General features: G+C 38.6%; 1 protein-coding gene across 1 annotated transcript in view; it reads left to right on the forward strand.

The window, feature by feature from the left end:
• The first annotated feature begins 955 nt into the window (after positions 1–955).
• The window catches only part of ATRNL1 (attractin like 1), a 431,686-nt gene continuing 407,247 nt past the window's right edge, over positions 956–25,394 (forward strand). The window contains exon 1 of the mRNA XM_009087164.4: positions 956–1,239. Within this exon, the coding sequence (XP_009085412.1) occupies positions 956–1,239 (284 nt within the window). The remainder of the gene's footprint in view (positions 1,240–25,394) is intronic.

Below are 25,394 nucleotides of genomic sequence, written 5' to 3' on the forward strand. Positions count from 1 at the left end.
GAGCCAAGGCGGCAGAGCCGGGAACATGCGAGCCTCCGGCCGCTCTGCCGGGGGAGCGGGGCCGCTCCCCGCCAAGGAGCACGGGACGGGACGGGGCGGGCTCGTCTCGGGGGTCCGGGCGGTGGGGGCTGCATTCCCGGTGCCGCTCCGGCTTTCCCCGACTCCTGTTCTGGAGCGTGGGCGGTAGAGGCGGCCGAGGGAGCCTCGGGGAGGCGGTCACCCCGCCGGGCCCCCCTCCCAGGGAGGGACGGATCCACGCGGGCCGAGGGGCGGGAGGCGGCTCCGAGCGGCGGTGACAATTAGCCTTTAAAAATGGCTGCTTGGAAGCTGTCAGCTGGGACGCGGAGGGGCTGCTAACCCTCCTCTCGCTGCCTCCCGCCTCCCTTCCCCGCAGGGCTAATAACGGAGCGGGGATAAGAGCTCTCCAGCCTTTCCCCGCCCCGCCGGAGCGCGATGCCGTAGCGGCTCCGGGCCCGGCCGCCCTCACTTCCCAGCTGGCTGCCTGGCGAGAGGACGGCGGCCCCCGCCTCCCGCGCTCCTCCTCGCCGCCGCTGCGTGTGTGCCGCGGGCACCGGGATACAAAGGAGAAGGGGGAGCCGCGGGATACATGGTCCAGGGTGGCGTGTGCGCGGCCGTGGGGGCATATCTGGCGAGGAGAAAACACAAGGTCAAGAGGGAGCTCTTCTCCTCCATGGAAGAAGACGGGAGCGATGAGCCCTGAGGAGGACGACGAGGAGAAGGGGCGGATGGCTAAGGGCTGCCGCTGCCGGGCTTCCCCTCGGGAGTGACGGGCGCGGAGGGCTGAAAGGGTCGGAGGAGGCAGCGCTGGGGTCGGGAGGGAGGAGAGGAAGACGAGGAGGAAGCGGGGGGTTTGAATCTCCCTGGCTGGATTAACTCCCCTCAGGGGAAGCTGCCATCGCCGGCCGCGCCTCGGCCCGCGGCCCCCGCGGCCAAGATGGACCTGGGCAGCGCCGGCCGGAGAGCGGGAGCTGCCCCCGCGGGCCCGGCCGCTTGGAGACCTTTCCCCTCCGCCTGCTGCTGCTGCTTCGCCTCGCTCCTGGATGTGAACAGCTGGCTGCTCTTCTACGGCTTCCTCTACCTGGCCCTCTATGCCCAGGTGTCCCAGTCCAAGTCCTGCGACAAAATTTCCTGCTTCTCGGGTCATTGTGTCAACTCCACCTGCGTCTGCGACCAGGGCTGGGTGGGAGACCAGTGCCAACACTGCCAGGGCAGGTTCAAGTAAGGTTCTGCATATTGTGATTTTCTTCTTTTCATCCCTACATCCTTTTCCTGTCACTTTCACTTGCCTTTTTTTTTTGTTGTTTGTTTGTTTGTTTGTTTTGTTTTGCTTGTGTCTGCTATGATTTTGTTCGTGTGTGGTGGAAGTATGTGGCAGAAGTTTTGGATAAAATAGGCTCCTCCAGCTCTTAAGAGCACAGGACACAGCTCCGGCTGACTTATCGCTGAAAATAGGCTGCTCCACTTCATGGGAACTGAGAGACGGGAGAAATCGGCCTAAAGCTGTGTCGCTGCTGTCCCTTCTGGAAATGTCATGGAAATGACATTTGCACTTCATGGGGCTGCCCAGGGAACAAGAATTAGTAGTGGATTTTAATTACTTTTTCCTCCTGAAGAGTGAAAGGTTTAGCTCCTTCCAGCCTTCCTTTCTTTCAGTTGTTTGAGCTAAGTGGGCATTAGTCAGTTTCATTCAGGACGACAGGAGTGCAACTGAGTGAAATATACATCCCTGGTGACAAGGTTTGCAGGAGAGAGTGGGAAATATGAAACAGTAACATATTTTTGCAAAGGAAGGAGTACTCAGTCAAGGTCTGACTACCTTCTCATTCGTAAAAGTCACTGTGATACCAAGTCATTGATCAGTGAGAAGGAAGCGTACCCTGACACTTGCTTTTCTATATGGAGTGGGAAAGAAGACTTAATTTATAGGGCTGTCACTTTCCTCCCGCCCCCCTTTGGTATCAGTGTAAAGACTGGCTGTGAAGAATACTGTTTGCTGTTATTTCACTATATAATCTTGGACAGGGCATCTCATTTCATTCCCTGTAAAACACCCCTTGTAAGCAGGAACTCCATTTATAAAGTATGTTGACATACATAGCTGGAAAGTGTTCTGATATCTAACTAATAGCAATATATTGGTGACACTGTGTCTTCAAGAAGTCAAGTTCTTTCTGTATTTGGAAAACTACTTTTTATAGATTTAGATATATAGAAACTACTTTTATAGATTAAATATCAATAACTGTCTGTTTTAAAATTCTGTTTAAACTCAGTTTTTCTCTCTGGAGTACTGGAATTAAGCTGTACAATTTACATCTCTTTTAAACATTTAATACTAGGCCACTCGTTCCTAAATAAACAAAAAGTAAGTCCAGTAACTTGTTAGCCTGGGAAGTTAAGGAGTGGTTGAAGTCAGACGTGTTGGCTGAAGTGATGTACACAGTGCAGAGAAAGAGCCAATTTTCTGATATTTGGTGGATATTGCAGCAGTAAGGTTATAGCCTAGCTATAAAACTAATACAAGGCAAATATAGTGCTTCTTTTTTGTTTTTTTTTTCTTGCCTATGACCTTGATAATAAGGTTTTAAAGTTGGCCATTTGTTGCGTGTGTGTATTGGATGTTTGGGGCTTGTCCTGCTGTGGAACAATGGGCTGATTTTGGAGAATGATGAGAGGAGGCCCAGGTGACTCTTTTTGGTGTGTGTGGATCTGCTGAGCTCTTCTTTCTTGGCTATAAAGAGATTACTTGTATCCTTTGTATTGGTGCTACTCATAACAGACCCTAACAGTGCCAGGACCAAAGTAAATAGTAATTTCATAAATTTCCAAGCTTGTTGTGACTGAATGTATTCTCTGAGTTGTTACTGGGCCGTTATCCCATCCTTACAGGTATTATCTTTGTCATCTTCTAAAACACCTTGGTTTTTTTCCCTTGGTTGTGTTTGTCAAGTGAGCAAGCACAGTGGTTACATTTTCCCGGCTGGTAGAAAGTTAATAATCCATCCCCACCTAGAGGAAGTTATGTCTGAGTGTTGGAAGGGCTCCTCTTCTGAGCTGAGCTAACACAGTGTTTAATTGAAGTGCTGTTGGGGTTTCAGTGAAATCGGAAGAGATTTCTCATTAACTCCTCTGTGTTTTCACATGCTTAGCTTTAGGAATGACAGTGACGCTTGCATTATGATTTTTCTCAGGGGAGTAAGCTGTTGGAGAGCTATTTTTTACTGAGGACACTTTTTATAGCAGTGTCTTTGACAGCTCATCTTTAATCTTTATTCTTGGAAGCAAAGTATACTCTGCACTGAAAATAAGCATTCTAAGATTTAAAGCTTTTCAAGCCCTGGGAGTTGGGGATGGAGTGAAATATGTTAAACGTGTCTTACACTGCTGCAAGTAGCAGCTCGGAGCGGTTGTATTTTGAATCCTGAAAATTCAGATGGGTGTGGAATGGGTGATGAGCTCCGTGTTTTTCTTCCTGAAGAGTTGGAAAAAGAATGTGACTCTGCCTGATGGCTGGGTGATTGAAGACCTTCCCCATCTCTGTGGCAACCGATGCTTTGCCTTATTGCCGCGGAACATTTGCGTTTATTTCCTATGTGCTTTCACCTACGTGCTTTTACCCTTAAGTAACCACGGCCGGACTTCTGCAGCAGTGGTTTGTCAGGTCCTGTCGGGTGTACATCACTTCTGCTTCTGTCATTAAGGATTATCATGAAGATCGTTTCAGAATGACAAAGACTGAAGAGTGTGTGAGGCTGTTAGAGCTGCATGAACAGCCAGTTCGGAGGCTGTAGATACAATCTGTAGAAATGTTGATAGAACCTTGTGTATTGCTCTAAACATTTGCAGGTGTCCAAGTGGCAGCTGTTTGAAGTGCCTGCCTGTGTCCCTGTTACCCAAGATGTATATTGAACTTTTAATGACCTAAATTGGACATGTGTAAAACCTGTCACTACAGTATTTGAAAAAAAACAGATTTTCAAGGGTAGGCTTAAAACGCTTGAAAAGAAAAGATTTTTTTTTTCATGTAAGTGAGGTATGGTTGTTTTTGCTCTCTGGGAATGAGTGACTTGCATTAGCAAGTACTAGGAACACTGTGGTAAGAAGAGAAATGCTCTGCCTGAGGGTGTCTTGGGACCATTAATTCTTTGGTGAGAGATGTGTAGTATTTTTGGCTTTATTTTATTTCTCTTCTAAACTGAGAAACAGCAACACAGCAGAGAGACATCAAAAATAATTGATCAATCTTTGTAAGCAAGTGTCAAAATTAATTGACAATACTATGGTAACCTTGCCTTTTCCCTGTAGAAGAACTACTGAGTAAGTAAACTGCTTTGCAAATGTTGCTCTGCACTGGATGAAAGAAAGATGGTGGGGGGGAAATAGGCCAAGAGACTGTCTAGCACCATTTTGCCATTTTATTTCTCTTATTTACCAAGTTTTGAATTTACTCTTGTTATTGTGAAGCCTGTGGTAAATAATGTAAAAATGCAGATGTTGCTATTATTACTGCAGGGCATTCACAATCCTATCAGTAAATTCAGAAAGATTTAGGCCTTGTGTCTGCCTGGTGGTAAATAATTTTACTCTGTCCAGATTGGATATCTGAATGCAGCTCTGACTTTCTTACTTTCATCTTTCAACATTTTTTCTCCTTCCATCCCTTTACCTCTACTGCGAAATAATGGAAAACCTTTTTTTAAGCAAAATAAAAAAGGGAAATTTAGTTATAAAAGAGAGGGGAAAGGAATTTTGGCAGGTGAGAGATAGGAAAGCCAGTGGGTGAGCAGGTTCTGTTTTTATAGCAGGGAGCTTCAAGCAGCACACTTCCCAAGATATAAACTAAACCACAAGCATTAAAGGGCAGTGTACAGTTTTGTTTTGCAAGGTTGATTTATTAAAGAAGTGATGCTTTTAATGCTACATCTGCCATTCATTCTTCCCCCCCCCCCCCCCCGTGCCTTTGAATTTGTTGATCAGTTGTACTTTTAATGATGGCATGAGTTTGGGCAGAAGGGAGAGGGAAGGGCTGCCTAAATCAGTTATGTTACAAGACTCCAGGGAGTTTAGGGACACAAACATTATGAATGGCCCAACTGCAGTGAAAACTGCTGTCACAGCTTCTATGTAGTTAGATGTCAAAGTCAATAGTCTTGAGATGCAGCAGTGCAGGAAAGCAGGTTTCATTAGTTTTGCTACTCACAGAATTATTTCTTAGAAGAAAAAAAAAAATCCTCCCAGTCGGACCAAAAAGTTTCCCTATTTCCAAAATGTGCTCTGCTTTGCACTGCTTTGTGGAAGAGCATTTGAGAAAATTTTGTGCATGGAATTTATCTTCCTCCAAAGTTTTTGAGGACTAGTAATACCCACTGTAATATGCTGCCTTTGAAAAATTAGGTTGTGTCTTCAGAGGTTTCTGGTTATTTATTTGATAGCTATGAGTGTGATGTGTAATGAAGCAGAAGAGGACAGGTGAGGACCTCTGAGGACCTACACTTCAGTTAATCTGCTTTACCTAGTCCTGGATATGCAGTTGTTATGGAGAGAGTAAGAGCAAATGGATTTGTTTGATTATTAAACCTTGCCTCCAGATGTTCTTATTGTACTGCAAAATTACCTCCTGCATGCTCTCCTTAATTTCTAGAGCTTCTATAAAAGATTCTGCATTCTTCAAGGACAGAACAATTTCTAAGTACAAGTAGATTCACAACTGAAATGTTTGAAGGGTATCAAATTTTGTTATTCCATGCAAAATCCTTATTTCTATCTAAAACTCTGAATTCTGCTGTCTGCAGAATGACTCATGCAAAGAAAGTGTCCTTAAATTGCAGATTGTAAATGAGTGATAATGTTGTGTAAGAAGAGATCTTAAGAAAAGAAGTTAGCTTTAGATGCAGCCAGCTGAAGTTCAGAGTGCTGTGAAAGGGGATGACTTTATCCTTCACGCTTCTCTTTGATTACATCTTGCTGGTTCTTATGTAAGCATTAATATTCCTGCTGAGAGTTGAAAAGTATCAACAGGAACAGATCTCCACACCTCCCAGCCAGCTTTTTTTATAAGCTAGCTCAGTTTCCTTAAGTTACTTCACTTATATAAGGCTCCTGCTGATCCAAAGGAGTTGGCAGCATCAGCAGGTGTAGATAGGAGAAAAAAATTGTTACTTTTAGAATTGGTCCAGACTTAGTTTTCCAGAACTTAAAAGTGAAACATCACCATTAAAGTGCAACTTCTGTTTCACAGGGTGAAATCCCTGAGTCATGCTATAAGTTGCAGCACTGTCTTTGACAGAAGAGTGACCTGTATCTAATCCAAGAAATAATTACTCTTATTGACATCAGTGCAATTGAGTCTGAGATTTTGCACCTGCAGATTGCCTGTTTACAACTCAGCATATAAATTTTAATAAAATTAAACCTCTGGAAAAGCATAATTGATTATGATTTTAGTCTTATCAAGTGGTCTTTATTTATGTTATTTTAGGTATGGTGCTCTGAAAAACTATTTTAATGTGATTTATTCTTTCTGTCTGTGTTAAAATTTAAAAATACAATTTTAGCTTACATTATAAAGATTTTTTTGATTTCTAAAGAACAACTTTTTTTTTGTAAATCTTATTTTGAATGTAGAAACATGAGCCATAAAATCATATCAAATGCCTCCTGAGCTAAGCAATCTGCACTGAAAAGTGCTTTTTGAACAGAAAGCAGTCTTTTTGCTAACTTAAAAAAATAGTTTTATTGTAATGTATTTTTTGGATTGCTTAATACTTGCTACATGAAATCTTTTAGATTGAAAAAGACCCTTAAAATCACAGAGTCCAGCCACTGTCCTAACACTACCAATTTCATCAGTAACCATTTCAATGGTTTTCAAGGTTTTATAGAGAAGACCAGAAATGAGCTCTGATTATCTATTACCTCTTGCTTTTTGTAGGCTTCAGGGTAACTCTGAATTTCTTCCTGTGTGAGTTGAACACGTGCTTTAGAAAGCATCTGTATGTGTCTGAAAACACTTCCACTGACTTGAAGCCCCTTACAGACTTTCAAACTCCTTTCATTGGTTAGTTATCCTTACTGTGTTCTGTAACCAGAAAAACAAATGCAGGAATTGCTGCATTTGCAATTTCTGCTGACAGATCTACCTTATTTTTTGTCTCTTTTAGTTACTCTGTTTTCTCATGTTTTGAGTCAGGTCTTGATTGTAGAACCTTTAGTAGGTGATGTTCCCTGTGCAGGGGGAGATATGGCCACCTTTTCCTCACTGAGAATGGAAAGTTCCTTGAGTTGTCTCAACATAAAACAAACTTTTCCCTCCTTGACTGCTCTCTTGGTTTACAGCCTCCCTTATTTTATCAGTGTTCTTGAGCTATGAGTGCCAGAACTAGATGCTTTTGGTAATGGTCCTGCTGGTGGAATGCAGATGCAGAGTAGCTTCTCCCCTGCTGCCTGGGGTCCTGCTGTGCAGCTGCAGCTGGTGCTTCTCAGCTTAGCACTCTGATTTTCTACCTCCAAATCCTCTTGGAGCTGCTGCATCCTCAGTATCGAGGCCCTGCTTTTCTCAAACCAGTCTGGGAACTGAACACATCCTCCCCTGCTTGGACTGACAGGTAGTTGTGGGGCTACAAACACATGTGGGATGAAGCTATGCCCCTTTAAAAACACTCCTCTTCCCCCAAAGCAGTAGATAATTACATATGTCTAGTGTGCCTTCCTCTGTGTAAATCTGCAGCCATCCACAGGAGTGAAACCAAATGCAAGTTAGGCAAGGGGCTGGTGGATTCTGAAGCCAGGTTTGTTTGCAGGCCTGGTGGATTCTGAAGCCAGGTTTGCAGGGCTCATGGATTCTGAAGCCTGGTTCGTTTGCAGGGCTCATGAATTCTGAAGCCAGGTTTGTTTGCAGGGCTCATGGATTCTGAAGCCTGGTTCGTTTGCAGGGCTCATGAATTCTGAAGCCAGGTTTGTTTGCAGGGCTCATGGATTCTGAAGCCTGGTTTGTTTGCAGGCTAAGCAGTTTGTTACTTAGGCAAAGAAGTGTGGGTACAGATGGTTGATGACCCTGCCAGCCCTTCAAACAGTATCAAATGCTCTTTGCCATTGCTGTGGGTGGGTAAAAAAATTATATCAATGCATGCTTAAGTCTATCCATAAATAATACATAAATATCTGTACAGGTTTTAGCATTTAATACTCTTAGTATGTTTTAAATTTAATTTGGCAAATAAATTTAGTCTCGCACTATGTTTCTCTTAGTTCCGTTAATCAAGGGGAAGGCATGATGATCGTATTTTGGAAGGCATTATCATAGTTCATGTCATCCTTTTAAAAGGAGTGTGAGTAGTTTTTGAGAACTCATTCTATCACACTGCACTGGAAATTGATTTAATTGTATCACAATGTAGGCAGAAAAGGTAGGAGGTAAATATGCAATATTACAGGAATACCCTTGGGATATTCCTACACATCCTAACAAATGCTGGTTAGAAAAGACCTTATTTTGAAGCATTACTTTATAGACAACAAAAATGCATTGGAAAACTGCTGCAGTACTGAAGAATAATTATCTGTCAGTGTCTATGAAATTTGTTATTATCTGTATAGTCTAAGCCTGGAAAACATGCTACGAAGATCATGTAATGAGAAATAAATGATGATGGTGATACCTGAAAACATGAGCACTCCAGTGAATTGCAGCTGCTAACAGTAATAAAAGTAAACCAGTAAACTATAAGCAAAGTAGATGTTTTAACTTGAGGTGAGTGAGCAGTGGGAATTTTCATACCAGTTTTATAGGTTGTCCTCTAAATCTTAAAAACTTAATGAATGGACAAAGTGATGCATTGATGCAAGAGCTCTGTGAGGATCAAGTCCTTAACTGAGAAATGATGGAACTAAGTTTAACATAGTTTTTTACTTAGTGTTCATTCCCAAGGTGCAAGACCTGCATTTGACTTTGAAGTTTGCTCCAGAGAGAAGAATCTCAATTTTTTTAGATCTCTAAAAAATAATTTAGCCACCAACTATAGAGTGTCCCAGGGTAAACATCTTAAACTCTGTTAATGCAACAGCATTTAAAAAAAATTAATTCCACGAGACAATCTCTTCCAAAAAGCTTATGTTGCTCATCTGTAAGAAATGGATTCTAGGATCTGTTTGAAACAGTATTTTTATATTTCTTAGTTAAGGATGGAAAATGGGCTGCTACAATCTCTGATGGCAAAACATCTACTCTGTCCATGCTAGTGGTATTTAAAAACAACCTAGCTGCAGGATATTTCCAAGTTTTAAGCAGCACATATCTGATAACCTTGAATTGGGCAGGGAGTTTTGAATCCAGGGTATTCTAGGATTACTTGGCAACAAAACAAGTACTGAATTACTTAAAGATTGGGTGCAGACACATAAAATGACAGACACTCAATGTCGACATTTTCTTATGGATTTCTTCCATAATTTATGTGCTTCAGTGTTTCATCTGTAAGAAGGAAATAACACTTCCTGTAAGCTTAAAGACTTGATTTGACCCATGAGGCACAGCTAATAAACTAGATAACATTTTAGAGATTGCATTTGTTCCTGGAATGTGATAAATATTAGGGCATGAAGTACTGTTGTCCAAACTATGCTGTGTATCTCAAACAGATTAGTAAAATGACTTCCTCATTAGGTCAGATGGAGCAAAACCTTGCAGTCTGTGTTATTGCAGAATAATAGTCTCATATTGTAGACTCACTGGAAAAAATTGTACATTGGCTGTCACTGATAAGATTTGGTTTCAGAAGTAAGGCCCCCAAAGACCTAACCCCTAACCCTGGAATAAATATTACAAACATAATATTGCAAAATGCTGCAGTACTTAATGGGTATTTTGAGGAGTTACTGCTTTACTTGTAGGAATACAGTGTTCTATATTAGTCACTGCATTTCTATGCCAGTGTCAAAGAACCACACATTCCTAATTTGTAGGTTGATGCCATCGATGTTATTACAGAATCCAGTCCTTAAATGTAGATTTTTATTACAGACATGTACTTTTATGTATAGATTCTTTTGTTCCCATGCGTTTGAGTATTCAGCCACTTCTCTGTTATCTTGAAGGTTGATAACTTGCCTCCTATGAAAAAAATGGTTCATGTTGACTATGTCATATAGAACAAACAGCAGTGCCACAGAAGGACTAGACTTTAGCTAATGTCTGTTACCAGTTGTGGCAGTATAATATGAGCAGCAGTGATTTTGGTCAAAATCCTGGGAGGATATCTGGGGTTAGTAATGTCTTTAAATATTCTGGTGAGCTTTGCAGAAACTTTGTTCAGGGTGCAAGCAAACCATGAAGCACTGTGCAACAAGAAGACAAATGGGCTTCTTTCATTGCCACCCACAGTCCTAGGACAAAGATAAATTACTGAGGAAAGTATCTTTCTAATCATGCTGCAGTTTAGAGTACTTTCCTTCTTGTAATGGATAGAAGTGACTAAAATATGGTGAGCTTAATTTTCTTGTTAATTAATCTCAGTTTTAAAAACTCAAGAAGACTTGGATACATTGACTTCTATAAAGGAATATTTTGATAATTTCGGTTCTGTTAGTAAAACTGAAATGCTGATTAATCAAACTGTAGGATACTTTGCACCCTTAATTCTTCTTTTTTTTTTTTTTTTAATAATCTTTAAGAGTGTGTGTATGTCAAGGTATGTATTTTTCATGAGAAACAGCTCACAGTCACGTTTGTGTGTGCAAGCCCAGTTGATGAAGATGCTTTGGAGGACTCTTGCTAATCAAATGTTGATGTGCTACATTCAGGGTGCCCAAAAGCAAGCATGGGGAGAGGGAAATGAACTGTGAATGTTTCATGGTAAGCTGCTGTAATGAAGCTGGGTGCATTTGTGCTTCTCTCATTATCAGCAGATCTGTCCTGTGTCATGAGTCTTCTCCAACAGGTAACTGAAACCAAAATGTTGGACAGGAGCTGGAAGGTAATCCTGAAAAATGAAAAATACTAAACAAAAGGCTGCTTTTGAAAACATACGGATTTGGACTTGTGTGCACAGCTGTACTATCATATTAAGACATTTTTTTTAGAAAATATTTTTGCAGATGTTTTCTAAACTCTAATGCTGTTATTAGTATTAAAATCAGAATATGTGTATTTAAAATCCACACCCTGTTCCCCCTTACCACCCAGGTCGTTTATTACTGTAGCACTTTGTAGGAGCAAGCATCTATTTTAAACTAAAAATTTTTCTAGAGTTTTTAACTTCCAGAGGGCTTGTACTATTTTAGCTTTTACAGGGCTAAAAACCCCAATCTATATTCAAGGAAGGATGTACCTCCACCCATCTGAATCATATTTTACCTGGATATCTTATTTAAGCACTGGGTGGCTGCTTGTCACAATGGCCTTGGGAGACAGACACTTTTTTTTTTTTTGGGAGCTCTTTTACATGTAGGAAACCTGAAGTTGTGTGCTTGTCTAAAGTAAAATAACAAATAAGTGGCTGAATTGAAATGGAAGCTTGGAAATAAATTTTTCTGTAAGTCTGTATCAGTCCTCATTTTGGGAGGACTGAACTGTCATCAGTTTGTACAGGTTTTTTTTCCTGCAAATATACAATATAGTTTGAAGTTCCTTTTTCTCAGAGACTTCTACTGTGTAGCATAAGAGAGGATATGAAGTTTATTACTAATATATATTATATTATTTATTTTATAATATTATAATATTCATAATATTCATAACCAAGGAGTTTTGGGATGGTATTTTACACTGACTGTTTCAAACACATACAGTATGTCATTCTGTGAGTATATAGGGGAGCCTCTTTTAATGCAGGTATAAATGCCAATATAGGTTAGGGGTTGATGGGGACTTAGAGAATTGATCTTGGAAAGGTGGACCCAGGACATGAAAGATGGAATGAGTTTGTAGCTGATCTCTGTTTCTCATTTTTTAAAGAGGGTGGAGACAGGGAACAAGAAAGCCACAGCTTAATATATTTACTTTACAAAATGTGTTCATAATCAGCAACGTTGCTGGAAAATTTCATTTTCAATTTTATATACATCCTTGAAGTGTACTTACTGTATTTGGGCTTTGTAGGCATTTGGAAATCTGTTCTCTAACATAAAACTCTGAAGTGACAGACAGCTGAATGTATGCAGAATATTCCTTTAAAGTTAGATGTGGGTTTTCCAATTTAGATTGGCTGCATTTCTAAGTAGCAATTGGACTGAAAAGCAGAGCCAGTGCATATTAGCTTCTCTTAGTATGATGAAAGCTTGCAATGCTACACTGGAATGGAATTTGAGAGCATCTTCCTCTGACATATTCCTTTGAGTTGCTGTGAGAGTTTTGAGCTCATGCTCAATAAAGATCTTAAAAAGCCCTACCTGTTATTAATAAAACCCCCTGTGGCTGATCAGCTCTTTTTCACACATAATCCTGTAGCTCTTCAGTCACTATTTTTTAATCATCCTGATAAATGTTTCCTTTTATTTCCATCTGCTAATGAAAACCAAAGCAGATGAAGAAGACACTTAACCTTAGTCCTCACGATTAAGTACATAAATTGAGCTTTAGTCTGGTTTTCTGATGATCCAGGAGAGCACTGTGCAATGTGTGATATTCTAGTTTATGCTGTAGCTTTGCAATCTACAACTTTCCTTATTGTCTTTATGTAAGTCACTGGATGTGCATAAAAATTATTGTGCTTCAAGGCTGGGAAAATGATAAAAATAAATATGCAAATTTTGGTGAGTATGAGCATAGTCACACTTGATCTTTAATGGAAGAAATATTTATCTTTGTTCTCATAATAATGCTATTGCAATCCTAGACGTCAGTGTATCATATCTCTTATTCTGGGGCTACTTGAAAGCATACTTTTTGAAAAAAAAAAGCTACATTTTTTGATGAAGGAAATTTGCAGGCATCCTCTGTTTAGAAATCTACAGTTTAAGTAGCAGCAAGTTTTGGGGTTGTCATCTCTATTAAGGCCTTTTTTCCCTTTTTTCTTAGTTTTATTTTGTTTGTTTTTAACAGACCAGAAGTACTGAGGAGGCTGGCTGAGTTGATGTCACACTCTAAGACAGGATTTTATGCAAACTCAGGAAGTATGTGTATTCTGGTCTTGTAGTTTAAATGATAGGATGCCTTTATTTTCTGCTTTTAAGAGTTACTTTGATCACTCTTGTTGAATTCTCTGTTCTTTGCACATTATGTTCTTCTTGGTAGGATGTACTTGCTTTATAGTTAAGGTTTTCTAGTCTAAAAGATCTTGTCATTGCTTCCACAGGAAAGTAGAAAACACTGTGAAATATCTGTATGGAAATGCCTGGGGCAAACCATGGCTCTGAAGGGAATTATGACCTGAGGTTTAGCAGGTTTGTGTATGGGGCTGCTGCAGTGCAGGAGAAGCTGCATTTACTGGTCAAAACACAGGCATGAGGTGGTTCTTTTCCTGCATGTGCTCAACAGCATAAGATGGTGGTATAGTTCAGGGCATCTCTATACTCGATTTCAGTGCTAACTTGGGTTACAGGCTGCATAAACCTGACCTGCTGCTTGCTATGGACCTTAAAGATCATCTTGTTCCAACCCCCCTGCCATGGGCAGAGATGCTTCCCACTGGGCACCCACTCAAAGCTCCATCCAGCCTGGTCTTAAAACACAGGGATGGGGAGCCCACAGCTTCTCTTGGCAACAATTGTCTGTGCTTAAGACTATCAGAAGGATTTTTGTTTTCCCTAACGTTGAATTATATTTAGTCTCAATTTGCCTGTGTAGCTCCTTCAGGGTTTTGTGTGCATGTCTGATTTTTGACTCTATTCACTCGAGCAGCAAAGAGAAAATGGCATAGCTGTGTGTATGTGCATGATGTCTGCAGATCAGAAATACTGTGTGTTTGCTCATCTAATTAATCATGTTGAGGTTTGAGAGGGGGAAATAGACTTGTTCAGAAAGTAATTTTCAGGTGCTGTGTGGATAATGAGCTCGGTTCAGAGGTTCCACGTACATGCTAAAGAATTTGCTTGAGGCAGGATTTAAAAGAAACACTCTCTAAGGAGGTCACTCTATGCAAAGTAGGGAGTGTTGTGGAAACAGGTGAGATTTGAGGATGTCCACAAAATAAGATTTGGGGCTTGTAATTGATCCAGGATGGGAAACATCTCTTGGTTTTGTAGAGAGGTTAGCTCTTATGAAGGCATACACCAGGACTTGGCAGTAGTTGTAGGATAAAAAATTAATATAAATATTTTATTCCCTACTTAATTAGTAATAAGATAGTTAATAATAATATAAAAAGAACTAAAATTACATTAAATTTATATTTTCACCATTAAATTAATATTTATGGTATAAGAAGGAATAATGAGGCTGTTCATAATTTTGCACTTGAAAGTAGACTGCAGATTTGACTTTCAATTGCCATAATCTTAAATTGTTGTATTTAATCTGTTTAGGATTTGTTCTTTAATATGAAGGTAAACTTCAGGAAGCTCATAGAATGAAATGGATAATCAGGCTCTTAAAAATCATGTGTATATGACAGGAGTGTGTCCCTCATGTATAGGTAGTGAAATGGTTTTTATCCTGCAGGTTTTTAATATATAATGTGTGTGGGTGTGCATATATATTGCCTTAAGTTTTAGAATACTGAGTTATTTTGCCTATTATGTTTGATTTCATTTTCTTTTAAAATTACAGTGAACTGAATATAAAAAAATTCCCAATGAAAGAATATCAGGATAGCAGGGAGGAATGACATTGATAAGTCATGTTTGTGCTATATGCTTTTGCAGTTTGTGTGGCTGGATAGAGTCAATCCTTTTAGAGAAGTTTTTAAATGATATAAATAAGTTGGTGAAATAATCTTTTAACCTAATGAACTGTTAGGAAATCAGTATTTTATGTCCTGGTACTTTTAGAATCAAGCTGTTAAGGTGTTGTCTCATGCTAAGAATGTCTTTATATTTCAAACAGTTCTCCTCTGAATGAATTTAATTGTGTTAGTATGGTACTCAGTAATTATTTTCCCTTCTATCTGCTTTTAGTTAGGGTTGTGGTTTCAAATATTTTGTTTGAGTTACAGATGTCCAAGGAAATGTTCTCCTAAAACATGTTTTATCCATGTGAAAAAAGCTAAATGCTAGCTTTTGTTCAAGTAGAATTCCCTATCCTCTCTTAAAATATTTTTAGCTTATCCTTGTCAGAGGATTCTTGAGAAAAATAAGAGATGCTCTTATGAAGTCTCTGGGAGGTTTACTGTGCTTGGATGCAGAAGAGAAGTCACAATCTTACTGTGCAATGGGCACATTAAAAGCAAAACAATAACTGGACTAAGTGTGTGACTATTATTTTGTAGCAGTTGGGTTTTGAATTTGTTAAAGAGCACAGAAAAGAAGGCTCAGAATGAATTTTTTTTTTGTGTAGAATTATATGTTGAGCGGTAGGAGGAAAAATTGAGTAACTGTGGGGGTGTTTTTGTACAACTAGTAAAATATCTGGGTATTTGATTCTGTAGCTATTTAAGCCTTTTTCTGTTGTTTCATTGAACTAATGCAGCATCTTAATAATTAGCTTTCTGTTTTCAGTAAGAAACCCTGGTGTCTGCATTACTCAGTAGTGGTGTATTTGTCAGGAATGTCGGAAGTTATTGGTGTCATGGGAGATACTAATTCCTCAACTAATATTTTCTGTTATTGGTACTAGACATACTTGGTGTTGTAGGAATCGAGCAACAGTCTTTCGTAAGTGTTCAAAAATGTTATCAAAGTGCATTTTTTTCTGATTTAGCACCATGTCTGAAGCAGACTTTTGCTGCTTGTGTTGACTGAATTTGCATGCCTGTATGAGTAGAAAGGCCTTTTGTATTCAGTAATTTGGCAAATGCATCTGACCAACAAGTATCAGCAGTTAAAACATGAAATCAGGAAGCTTTTAATTATAAGTAGAGGGGCATTTCTGATTGGAATGTGTGGTCACTGAACATCTTCCAAGGATTTCAAGTTTGCCTATGTTGTGGTGAAAAACAACTGCAGTGACAAATCAAACAAAACCCAAACAAGGTAAAAAAGTGGTGTTTATGAAGCCAAATAGATTTGTTCAGCATTCCTTTTTCATATATAAATTTATACTTTGAATTCTGCTATCTGTGTTGTGGAACTGCTATCTTTGGCAGAAGGAGCTACCCAAAGGTTCTTATTCTGTTTGGAAGAACTCCTTTGAGGGGGGGTTTCTCTGTACAGCTCAAAGGTTGAGGGGGAAGTCTTCACCAGAGTCCTGTGACTCTACACCAGCCAGCCTTTCAGAGTGATGAACTTTCCCCATCTGTGCCTCAGAAGAAGCTGTAGTTTATTTTACTCTGGACCAAAAGCCTCAGGCATGGTTTTCATGCCCTGGTTGTGTTTTGTTCCCATCCACAACTGTGTTGTTCTTTAAGCACTGCTCAGACCAAGCTGCAATGGATAACACTCACTCGTGAGTCTGCATTAAATTTTGTTGCAAAATAATGATCATCAAATTGATTTTTTTTTGAAAGCTTTGGAGTGAGTATTTAGTGATCGTCCCTATTTAAAAGCTGCCCTGTGATAGGGAGTTTGAGAATTTAATTTCTCTGAAAAATGCTCTAGAGGTTTTCTTACTGCCTTTACAATAAATTATATGCTCTCTTTTCCTATATCTTTTTACTGCTCTGTAAATCAGCAGAGAGGTTATGAATTTGTTTCATATTGCTGTGTTGCACATTTGTTGATGAAACAGCTTATTAGATCATAAATAGATGTAATTGCATAATCTAATGGGAGAGGGGAGGTAGATTGAAGAAGGGGAGGAAACATAAATAGCACTAGAAATTAACAGATAGGAGAAGACAAAATTTTGTTACTAAGCTATAAAAGCAATTGAGTGCTTATGAAATGCACAGCCAAATAGTTATTTTGTTTTCATTTCAACCTAAATAATAATGGTAAATGACAATTTATTATATATCAGGAACAAAATGTATAAATGACAGAAGACTTGGTAGAACCCTTCCTAGCATAGCCTAAAACTTCACTGATCTTTAAGCTTCATTTTCTGTCTCAACTACTGCAGTTTTCTGTTTTGAGCTGTGTCCTCCCTGGTGTTTGTATCTGCAGAAATAAAAGGCTTTGCTTTGTTTATGATTTAGATTTTTATGAATCACTTGTGACTCTCATATAAGGACTCCTGCTCACCTCAGCTCTCCTAAATGGAGGAAAAGAAACTATGCAGTGACATTTGAGCTCTATTTTAATTTCAGTTCCTTACAATTTAGGAGACTGACAGTATTCTTTAGATTATTTCTAACCTCTAATCCTGGAGCTATGACTTGTGTGTGTGTGCTGTATTTTTTTTTAAATGAATGGAGTTCTGTGATGGTGGAATGTGCTCACTCTGGATATGAGTTTTTGGTATGAGTCACCACATTACTGATGATGGTCTTTCACCACCAGTGCACAGTTATTGAGGCAAAAAGATAGCTTTAAATAACGGCTGAACTATTATCAGTAACATAAAATTTATTACTTAAATTATTAATAGTAAAAATAGGTAGGATTTCTAAAATATGTTTCTAACTTACAATGCTCCAGTTATTGTCAAAGTTCTGGTAATTTCATTTTAATTTTTTTTTTTCTTCTCTAGATGAACGTTGCAGTTGTCTGAAAGTGCTAAAACATTACAGCCCTGAACAATGAGGTAGAGAGGTCTGGGCTTTATGGGGGAGGGAGCAGGGAGTTCTAATTAACAAACAAAAAAAGAAAAAGAAAATTGCCAACACTGGGGGTCAACATTAAGTACTAGAGCTGTGAAATTTGAATGAAATAAATGTTTTAAGTTTCTTTTATTATTGCTATTATGGTTCAGCATTCCTAGGACTTTATTGGAAATTGCAAATAGCAATTATTGTAGCATTTCTTGTGAGATAAATGAAAATTGACTCCCCATGTCTGTTAATTTATAGCTGCCATTTCTAGAGTATTGTAATTTCCTATTATCTAAATGTGCGTTTTTAAAGTTGATATGAGCATTTGCCTTAACTTTATGAATTTTTCAGTTTAACATTAAACTTCCTGATGTTCCTGAAGTATTGTATTTTTTTATGTATTTATTTTTTTTTTTTTTCTTTTCAAGTGCTTTGATTATTTTCTAATGACTTGCCTGCCTCCTCAACATTCTGGCAAATTGGGATTAATTAAGAAGGTAGGCAAGTTGGGATTAATTAAAAAGGCATGCTTATAAAGCAGCTGGGATTTGTATGCGTTAAAGGTGAAGTCTTGCATATAAAAGGAAATTTTTTCTAAACCAGATAGGCCTGTATATATGTGTATATACTTATGTATATATGTATCTACTTTTATATTTATGTATATAAAAGTATACTTGAAATAGAAGTATCCAGAGTCTGCATGAAAGCAGAGGCTCCATGCTGGTGGTTCTTTGACTTGAAGCAGCTACGGGATTACTGCAAACCTTCCCTTATGTGGGGCTAGTGCCTCTAATCACTGTGCAGCTGAATGGCAGTGGGAATGAGAAGGAGGAAGAGTTTCATCTTCTCCTTATGGGCTCATATTTTAATATAAAATCACTGCCAGAGCATCCTGTGAGCTGTGCTCCCAGATTGCTCATCAGGATCTCTGAGGAGTTAGCTAGGTAGATTCATATGTCTGTGGAGACATGACATCCAGCTTCATCCAAGCAATTACAGCCTTTTATGGATGCCTGAAAGTGGGGCTGCTCACGAGCTGTAGTGTGGAAAAGAATTCAGGTTCCTGTGAAGAATAGCTACCTCAGGACTGGACTGCAAAGCTGAGCATTTTGATTTGCAATTTAGGCTTGAATACTGCTTTTACCCTACTTCAGTTTATAAGTTACCATCATCTTCATTTCCCTCCAGATTTCTGTCTGATGTTACCAGGCAGAGGGATTGAAATTGCTGGCAGCTGACATCTCTGCATAGGGTTCATCTCTCTCCTATTTTTCCCTTTTCTGTTCCCCAGCCCTTGAAGGATTACTACCCTAGTCCATGTACACTATTTGAAAGGCAAAGGCATCAGTTCTTGATCTAAGAACTGTGTGAAAACATTGTATACTTCTGGTTTTTTAATTAGCATGTTCAAAGAAATTCTTGGCTACCTGTATGTGGCAAATATATGGTTCCCCATCATTATACTCAGAGACATATTCGTATGGGGGAATATTTTATGTTTGAAAAAAATAAATAAAGGACAAAACATCAGCACAAACCCCTACAATCACCTCTGGCAGAACAACTTGAACCTCAAGCAGGTATCTCTTAGAAGCATGCCCTTGTATACATGATTTAAAGAATATTTATTGAAGTCTTTATGCCATACTCCAAACTCTGTGGAGAGAAATGGCAGTATTATATAATGAAAAATGCTATAAATGCATACAAGCTTCTTGACTCTTCCATTTGGGCATGGAAATGGGCTGCCCAGGGAGGTGGTGGAGTCATGGTTCCTGGAGGTGGTTCGTTGTTTGGCCCTCAGTGCCATTGTCTGGTTGACAGGGTGGAGTTTGTCACAGGTTGGACTCAATGATCTCAGAGTTGTTTTCCAGCCTCATTGATATTGTGATTCTGTGATTTCTGACTGCCTAAATTTGGACTGTCACTCTGAATTTGTTCATGCAGTTTCCTTTATACATTTTTGTGTGCACAGCCACTTAGCCAGAAGAGCTATTTTCTCCCCATTTGCTTTTCTTTTTTTTTTCTCTTTTTATGTATAGAGTCATATTTTTGATTCAGATTTCATTATGCTGGGATAAGCAAGTGTCTTCTTGCTAGGCTCTTATTTCTTCTAGTCATTCAAATAACATTGTCTGTTCCAGTTTAATCTTTCCTCTTCTATTTCCTGGATATGCCTTTGCCTGGCTCCTGTGCTGTGATACTGTTTCTGCCTGCTGGCTTCTGGAAATCCCACATCTGGATCACTGCCTGATCTCTGGAAATCCCACACTGTAGAATCATTTTTCTTTTTCTGGAAGTGTTCCATTGATGGCGTAGTCATTCTCTTGCTATTTTAATTATCTCCCTTCTCCAATGGACTAGTTAAAATTATTTCCCTTGCTTCTAAGTACATGACTTTCCAGACTAAATTACTAAATTTGCTCTGTTCTTAGTGTAGCATTACCATCACCTAGATCTCTGCATGGGATATAATAATCTCTAATAATATGAACAATTTCATGCCATCAATAAATTCCACTGGCTCATTTGTGCCATCATTGTTAGGTGTATTTTTAAGGCCCCCTTTCTATCCAACTTGTTACTTCCATTATGGTTGTCATATTAACTTGGTTTCCAGCTTTAATTGCACAGCCTATTATCAATCCCTCTTGTAATGGTAATTTTCTTTATAGATGCTTTATTAAAGATAGTGTGAGATATTAATAAATTTATGATGCATTTTATTCTTCTTTTCCCTCACATCGATATTTTTAGATTAAACTATGAATATAGAATAATGAAAAGCTAGACTAATAGGTTCTATTAATTCTCTTCTTTTTTGCATTAAATTTAGGTACAATATTTGCTGGAATATGACAAATGCTATAATTTAATAGATATAATAAAGTGCCAGCTGCTTAACTTGTAAGTTAATGTATTGGTTCTTTTGTTTCCTAGGGCTCTTGTGTAGAGATTCTTGTCTCAGTTCTGGTAGGACAATAAGTTCTTTGAATTTTTTCCTACTAAAAATGTGATATTATCCAACTCAAGACACTTTGTTCCATGAGCTGCCTTGCTTTTGCAAGGTAATGCTTTACATCATCATCTTGAGTCAAAATCACAGAACATTTTCTTTGTTTTTCGCTATCTGCTGTTTCTGTTTCCTCACCGTTTCTGATGTTTTTGCCATTTGTTGGACAAGTTTGTAGCCATATAAATATGTACTCATACAAACACATGATCTAACAAATTTCCTTGGCTGAGAACAGTATTAAAAAAAATTGAAGTGGAACTTGTTGCTCTAGTGCAATTAATATTATACATTACAGCTCAGATGTTTTGTTATTGTGGTTGATTGCTTTGTCATGTATATACTTTTTACAAAGCCAAAGTGGAATTAGAACAGGAGGTAATGCTGACCAACTTACAGATTATATTCACATTAATTCAGTTTGTTTTAGAAGATGTAATTAGATATTAAGTAATCTAAGACTTGTCTAGAATTCTTGTCATTTTAACCTCACTTGGAGGTTGGGCAGTATTTTAATTCTGACTTGAACTTCCCCCTCTAAGTAATTTTCATGCTTTAAGGTAAAGAGCAGAAGTTTCATCCCCATTTCTTAATAAATTTCCACAATATAGAAAATAAACTCAATTCTGCTGAATACTACTAGAGTGCACATTTCATATTCCCTATTTACCTTCTATCAATTATCTTAATTATTAATTGCATAAATGAAAGTATGAAATCCTTCAGTTTATGTGAATACTGACTGTCACTCAGAGCACATTCTAACTGGCAATAACAATGAAATAATATCTACTTCTAGTAAGTTTACAATCCCATGGCATGTATTTGACACAGTTGTTTGAAAAGATGAATTAGTTCTGTGCTTGTCTAGTTATTAAAGGTAACAATTTAATCAGTGACTGATCTCCATCTCAAATTACATCTGGAGTGATAATGAGTATGTACAGCTGCTTTGACTTTTCTGTTATGTTCATATAGTTATTAAATTGATACCAGTGCATCATGCATGTATAGAATAGTCTTCCATCCTCTCTATTCTCTTCTCCCTGAAAAAGTAGTCACTGATGAAAAATTTAAATGGAAATATCTAAGACTTTAGGATCATACATCCTGGCTTAAGATGTGCTAATTAGTTACTCTTGGTACTCAGGGTAATTATTCAATTTGCCCAGTATGAAAAGTTTTGGTGCTCTTCTATGTTCCAGTGATGGTCTTATTGTTAAATACTTAACACACCTGGTACATCTGATTTAGCATCTTTAGTTGATATGGTGTCAAAATAAGTATTTTTCCTGTAATTGTTTGGTGGAAGAAAGATTCATAATGAATTAGAGGACTTTGAGCAAGTCTCTCCCTGAGCACAGTAGTGTTAATACAGGAGAAGGTATTAAATCCTGTATGTATCCAACAGTACTGCTCCCAGGTACCTGATTGTCATGAACATCCCCCTCTTGGAAATATATGAGTGAAAGTTGACTGCTTCTGCTGGCTGCTTGAGCCAGGGAAGAGCTGTTAAGTGTGAAATAAGTACAGCAGCTGGGCATCTACTGGGAACTTAACATTTTGAGCCTTGAGAACTTTTGGAATAGAGTTCGATCTGAAAACAGCTGGATTAGTTCTCATCAAATCTCTGGATCAAGTATTCCTCAATGATCAATTTATTGAAGTATTAGCAAGAATTTTCATCTTTTTCCTGAGATGACGGGACTGGGCTGACTGTACCACATAGCTTTATTTAAGCAGAGTGATTTCCCTTTCTGGATCCTTTTGGGGCCTATTTCTCTGATGATATAATTTTTGTTTGTTTGTTTTTTTTGTTTGTAACATACTTTCCATGCAGAATTCCCTGTTGGAAATACCAGTGTTGGGTAGAGAATGCACAGTATCCTGGTTAAATATTGCCATATTAGCTTGGATTCAGCAGCACCTGCAAAGCTTTGCAGCCTGCAGGTGATCTGTGATATAATCTGCCTGTCACAGCCCCAAACTGGCAATACTTGAAGATTTCTGTAACCTCATTATATAGTTGAGTGCAATTTATAATTATTTTAGTCTTTAACATTTTTTAAGGAAGGCTTTGGTTTTGAGATGAGAAAAGCAAATGCAGACATATGGTTGTGTGAGTCAACAGGTACAAGATGCTGTATTTGGCACCTCTTTCCATGTTGATTCCTGCAGATCTTGGAGATGGGAACTTGTTGGCCCTTGTGCAACAGTGTTGCAACTGGGACATTGAGTGTTTGCCTAAATTATAGCTTTCATCTTCTAAAAAGATGGACATTTTATTTGATCTGTCTTTGGTGTTGCTCTTTGGAAAGAAGTCTTCAGGGTGGTTTTTTATTTTGTTTTTCTGCCTTCACTGTTGTTTGGTTTCCTTGAATGTTTTTTCTCTCTAGACTTTCATGGTAGTGGTCTTTCTTATCTTGGGACTCTCAATTACTTTAACTGCTCCTCCAGTGTCTAGCTGATCTATTTTCCTTACTAAGGCGTAGAAAAACCTTTGAAACAACTACTCTTTATCTTTTTTAGCTGTCATTCTTGACTTGATTGCTTGTCTGCAAACTGTCTCTTGCTGCTAATTTTAAACTACATTCTTCTAACTGTTTAAATAATCTTGTTCATTCACCTCCTGAGATAATCAAGCATTTTTAAAAAGCTCTGTGACCCTAAATGTCCAACAATTCATTAGGTTATTTAACATTTCTTGCAACTCTTAGATGTCATTGAGATGGAGTTTTAGTATATTGTTTTCCCTGTAAATTAATCCAACTCTTGCACCTTTAGGGCTAAAAAAAATATTTGTTTTATTGCCATATGAGTACACAGTTCAAGAGGCAAAAATCTGCATATAGACATTGGAAAAACTAGTAATTCAGATATTCTTTGTAAAAAAAGCCTTCAAGAGGCATCCTTTGTGGTGAATCCTGAGGAGAGGGCTCCCTGATGAGTGATTAACATTCCTCACCAAATGATTCAATTCATGTATAAGTTTTATTTTTAAATCAATGAGTGGAATACAACTCTATTCAAGCTTATTCATAAGAGACATAGCTGTGCCTTCTGGTCCGGTCTATCACCAGGGACTGCTTAAAACTGTTAAATTCTTTTTGTGCAGACACTTGGGCAAGGTAACCTTAGACCTAACAATATGTAGCCATCCTATTTTCTGATAGAATAGCAGGTGGCTACTCAGAGCTTCCATATGACTTATTCATATGTCCCAGTATTTGCTTGTGTCAAGACATGAGAGAGGGTTCTTTCCTGTTTTGAAGCAGGTGGATGTCGCTGACCTCATTTGGGATGTTGCCTGATCTAGTATATGCAGCAAATGTATCAATCTTTTATGCAGTGTAATGCTTAGAAAATTCAGAAACAGATGAGTAGCACAGATCTGAATGCCTGTGCAAAATACAAAAAAGAAAAAAAAAAAGTAAAATTTTAATCTATAAAAATTACTTGGAAAGCTTACCAAAAGGCATATTTCCTCCTCAGGCATATATTGTCTGCTTGGTAGCTTAAATTCATTTCTGGAGATTGATGCTTTCTCTCTTAAATATCTTTATTTGCAGTTTAGCTACCCACTCAAGTCATTCAGCTTGATTTTCTCCAGTTTCCCCAGTTAATACCTAAAGGACCCTTCACTCTCCTGGCACGCGCAATGTTAATTTTCTGTTTACACCATTCTTCTCTAATGAGTGGTGAAAGCACTAATGAGAAAAATATCTGGAACTACATCTTCCAAGTTTTGAAAGCCTTCCAACAGGTTTCTGAAGGTGGGCTTTGCCCTCTCTTGCCTGTAATACCCAGTCCTGCATCCCTGTTATATACAACAGGCAGCTCTTGCAGATTTACACCAAAGCAACTTAGACAAGGACTGTTTCCATTTTTATGCTTAGTAAAATTTTTAGATCTCTTCAAATTTTTGTGATAGTACAGGGTATGTATTAAAATTCAAGAAATATGAGTAAATAGTTCCTTAAAGCTCGCTTATCAACTGAAAGCTTTTTAAAGCAGCCCTGTCAGTTTAAATTCCCTAAAAGTATCATATGTAAAATGATATACACGTGCTCTATAATCCTATCTTTAGTAAATGGATTTGCAGCCTAAGAACTTCTATGAATTAGAACACTCAGATCCTTAGGCTTATTCAAGAAAAAGCATTTTAAAATGTAAAGGGATTTAAAATCGTATTCCTAGTGATTTTGTAAGCAAAGATTTAGCTTATTTTCTAACTAAATGCAAAAGCAGACATTAGGCTGGCAATTCCCAGTCTCAGGCTGAAGAAGCCATCTCAGTTTTGTATATTCAGATAACTTTTAGAGTTGGGGTTTAAAAAGTAGCAATTTTATTAAGATAGATATTTGACAGTGGGAAAGTGAGACAAAAATCACCCTGAACTAGAGAGTCTCTGTTGGTCAGGAGCTGGATCCTGGTGATTGTCAGTCCGGAGGTGACTCCAGGCTCACCAGGCTGGTGAGTACTCATTGATGGAGGGTGCAGCCTCTGCTGTGCTGGCCACTTACAGCTGGCCAGGTCAGTGTGTTCACATTGCAGCTCGTGCCTGGCTTTCATTCTGGACAGAAAACTCAAGGGAGAAGGGGCTCTGTTTCATTTTTGGTTAGCTGGGAGGTAGAGAT

This window comes from Serinus canaria, chromosome 6, assembly GCF_022539315.1.
Source record: "Serinus canaria isolate serCan28SL12 chromosome 6, serCan2020, whole genome shotgun sequence".
Taxonomy (NCBI): domain Eukaryota; kingdom Metazoa; phylum Chordata; class Aves; order Passeriformes; family Fringillidae; genus Serinus; species Serinus canaria.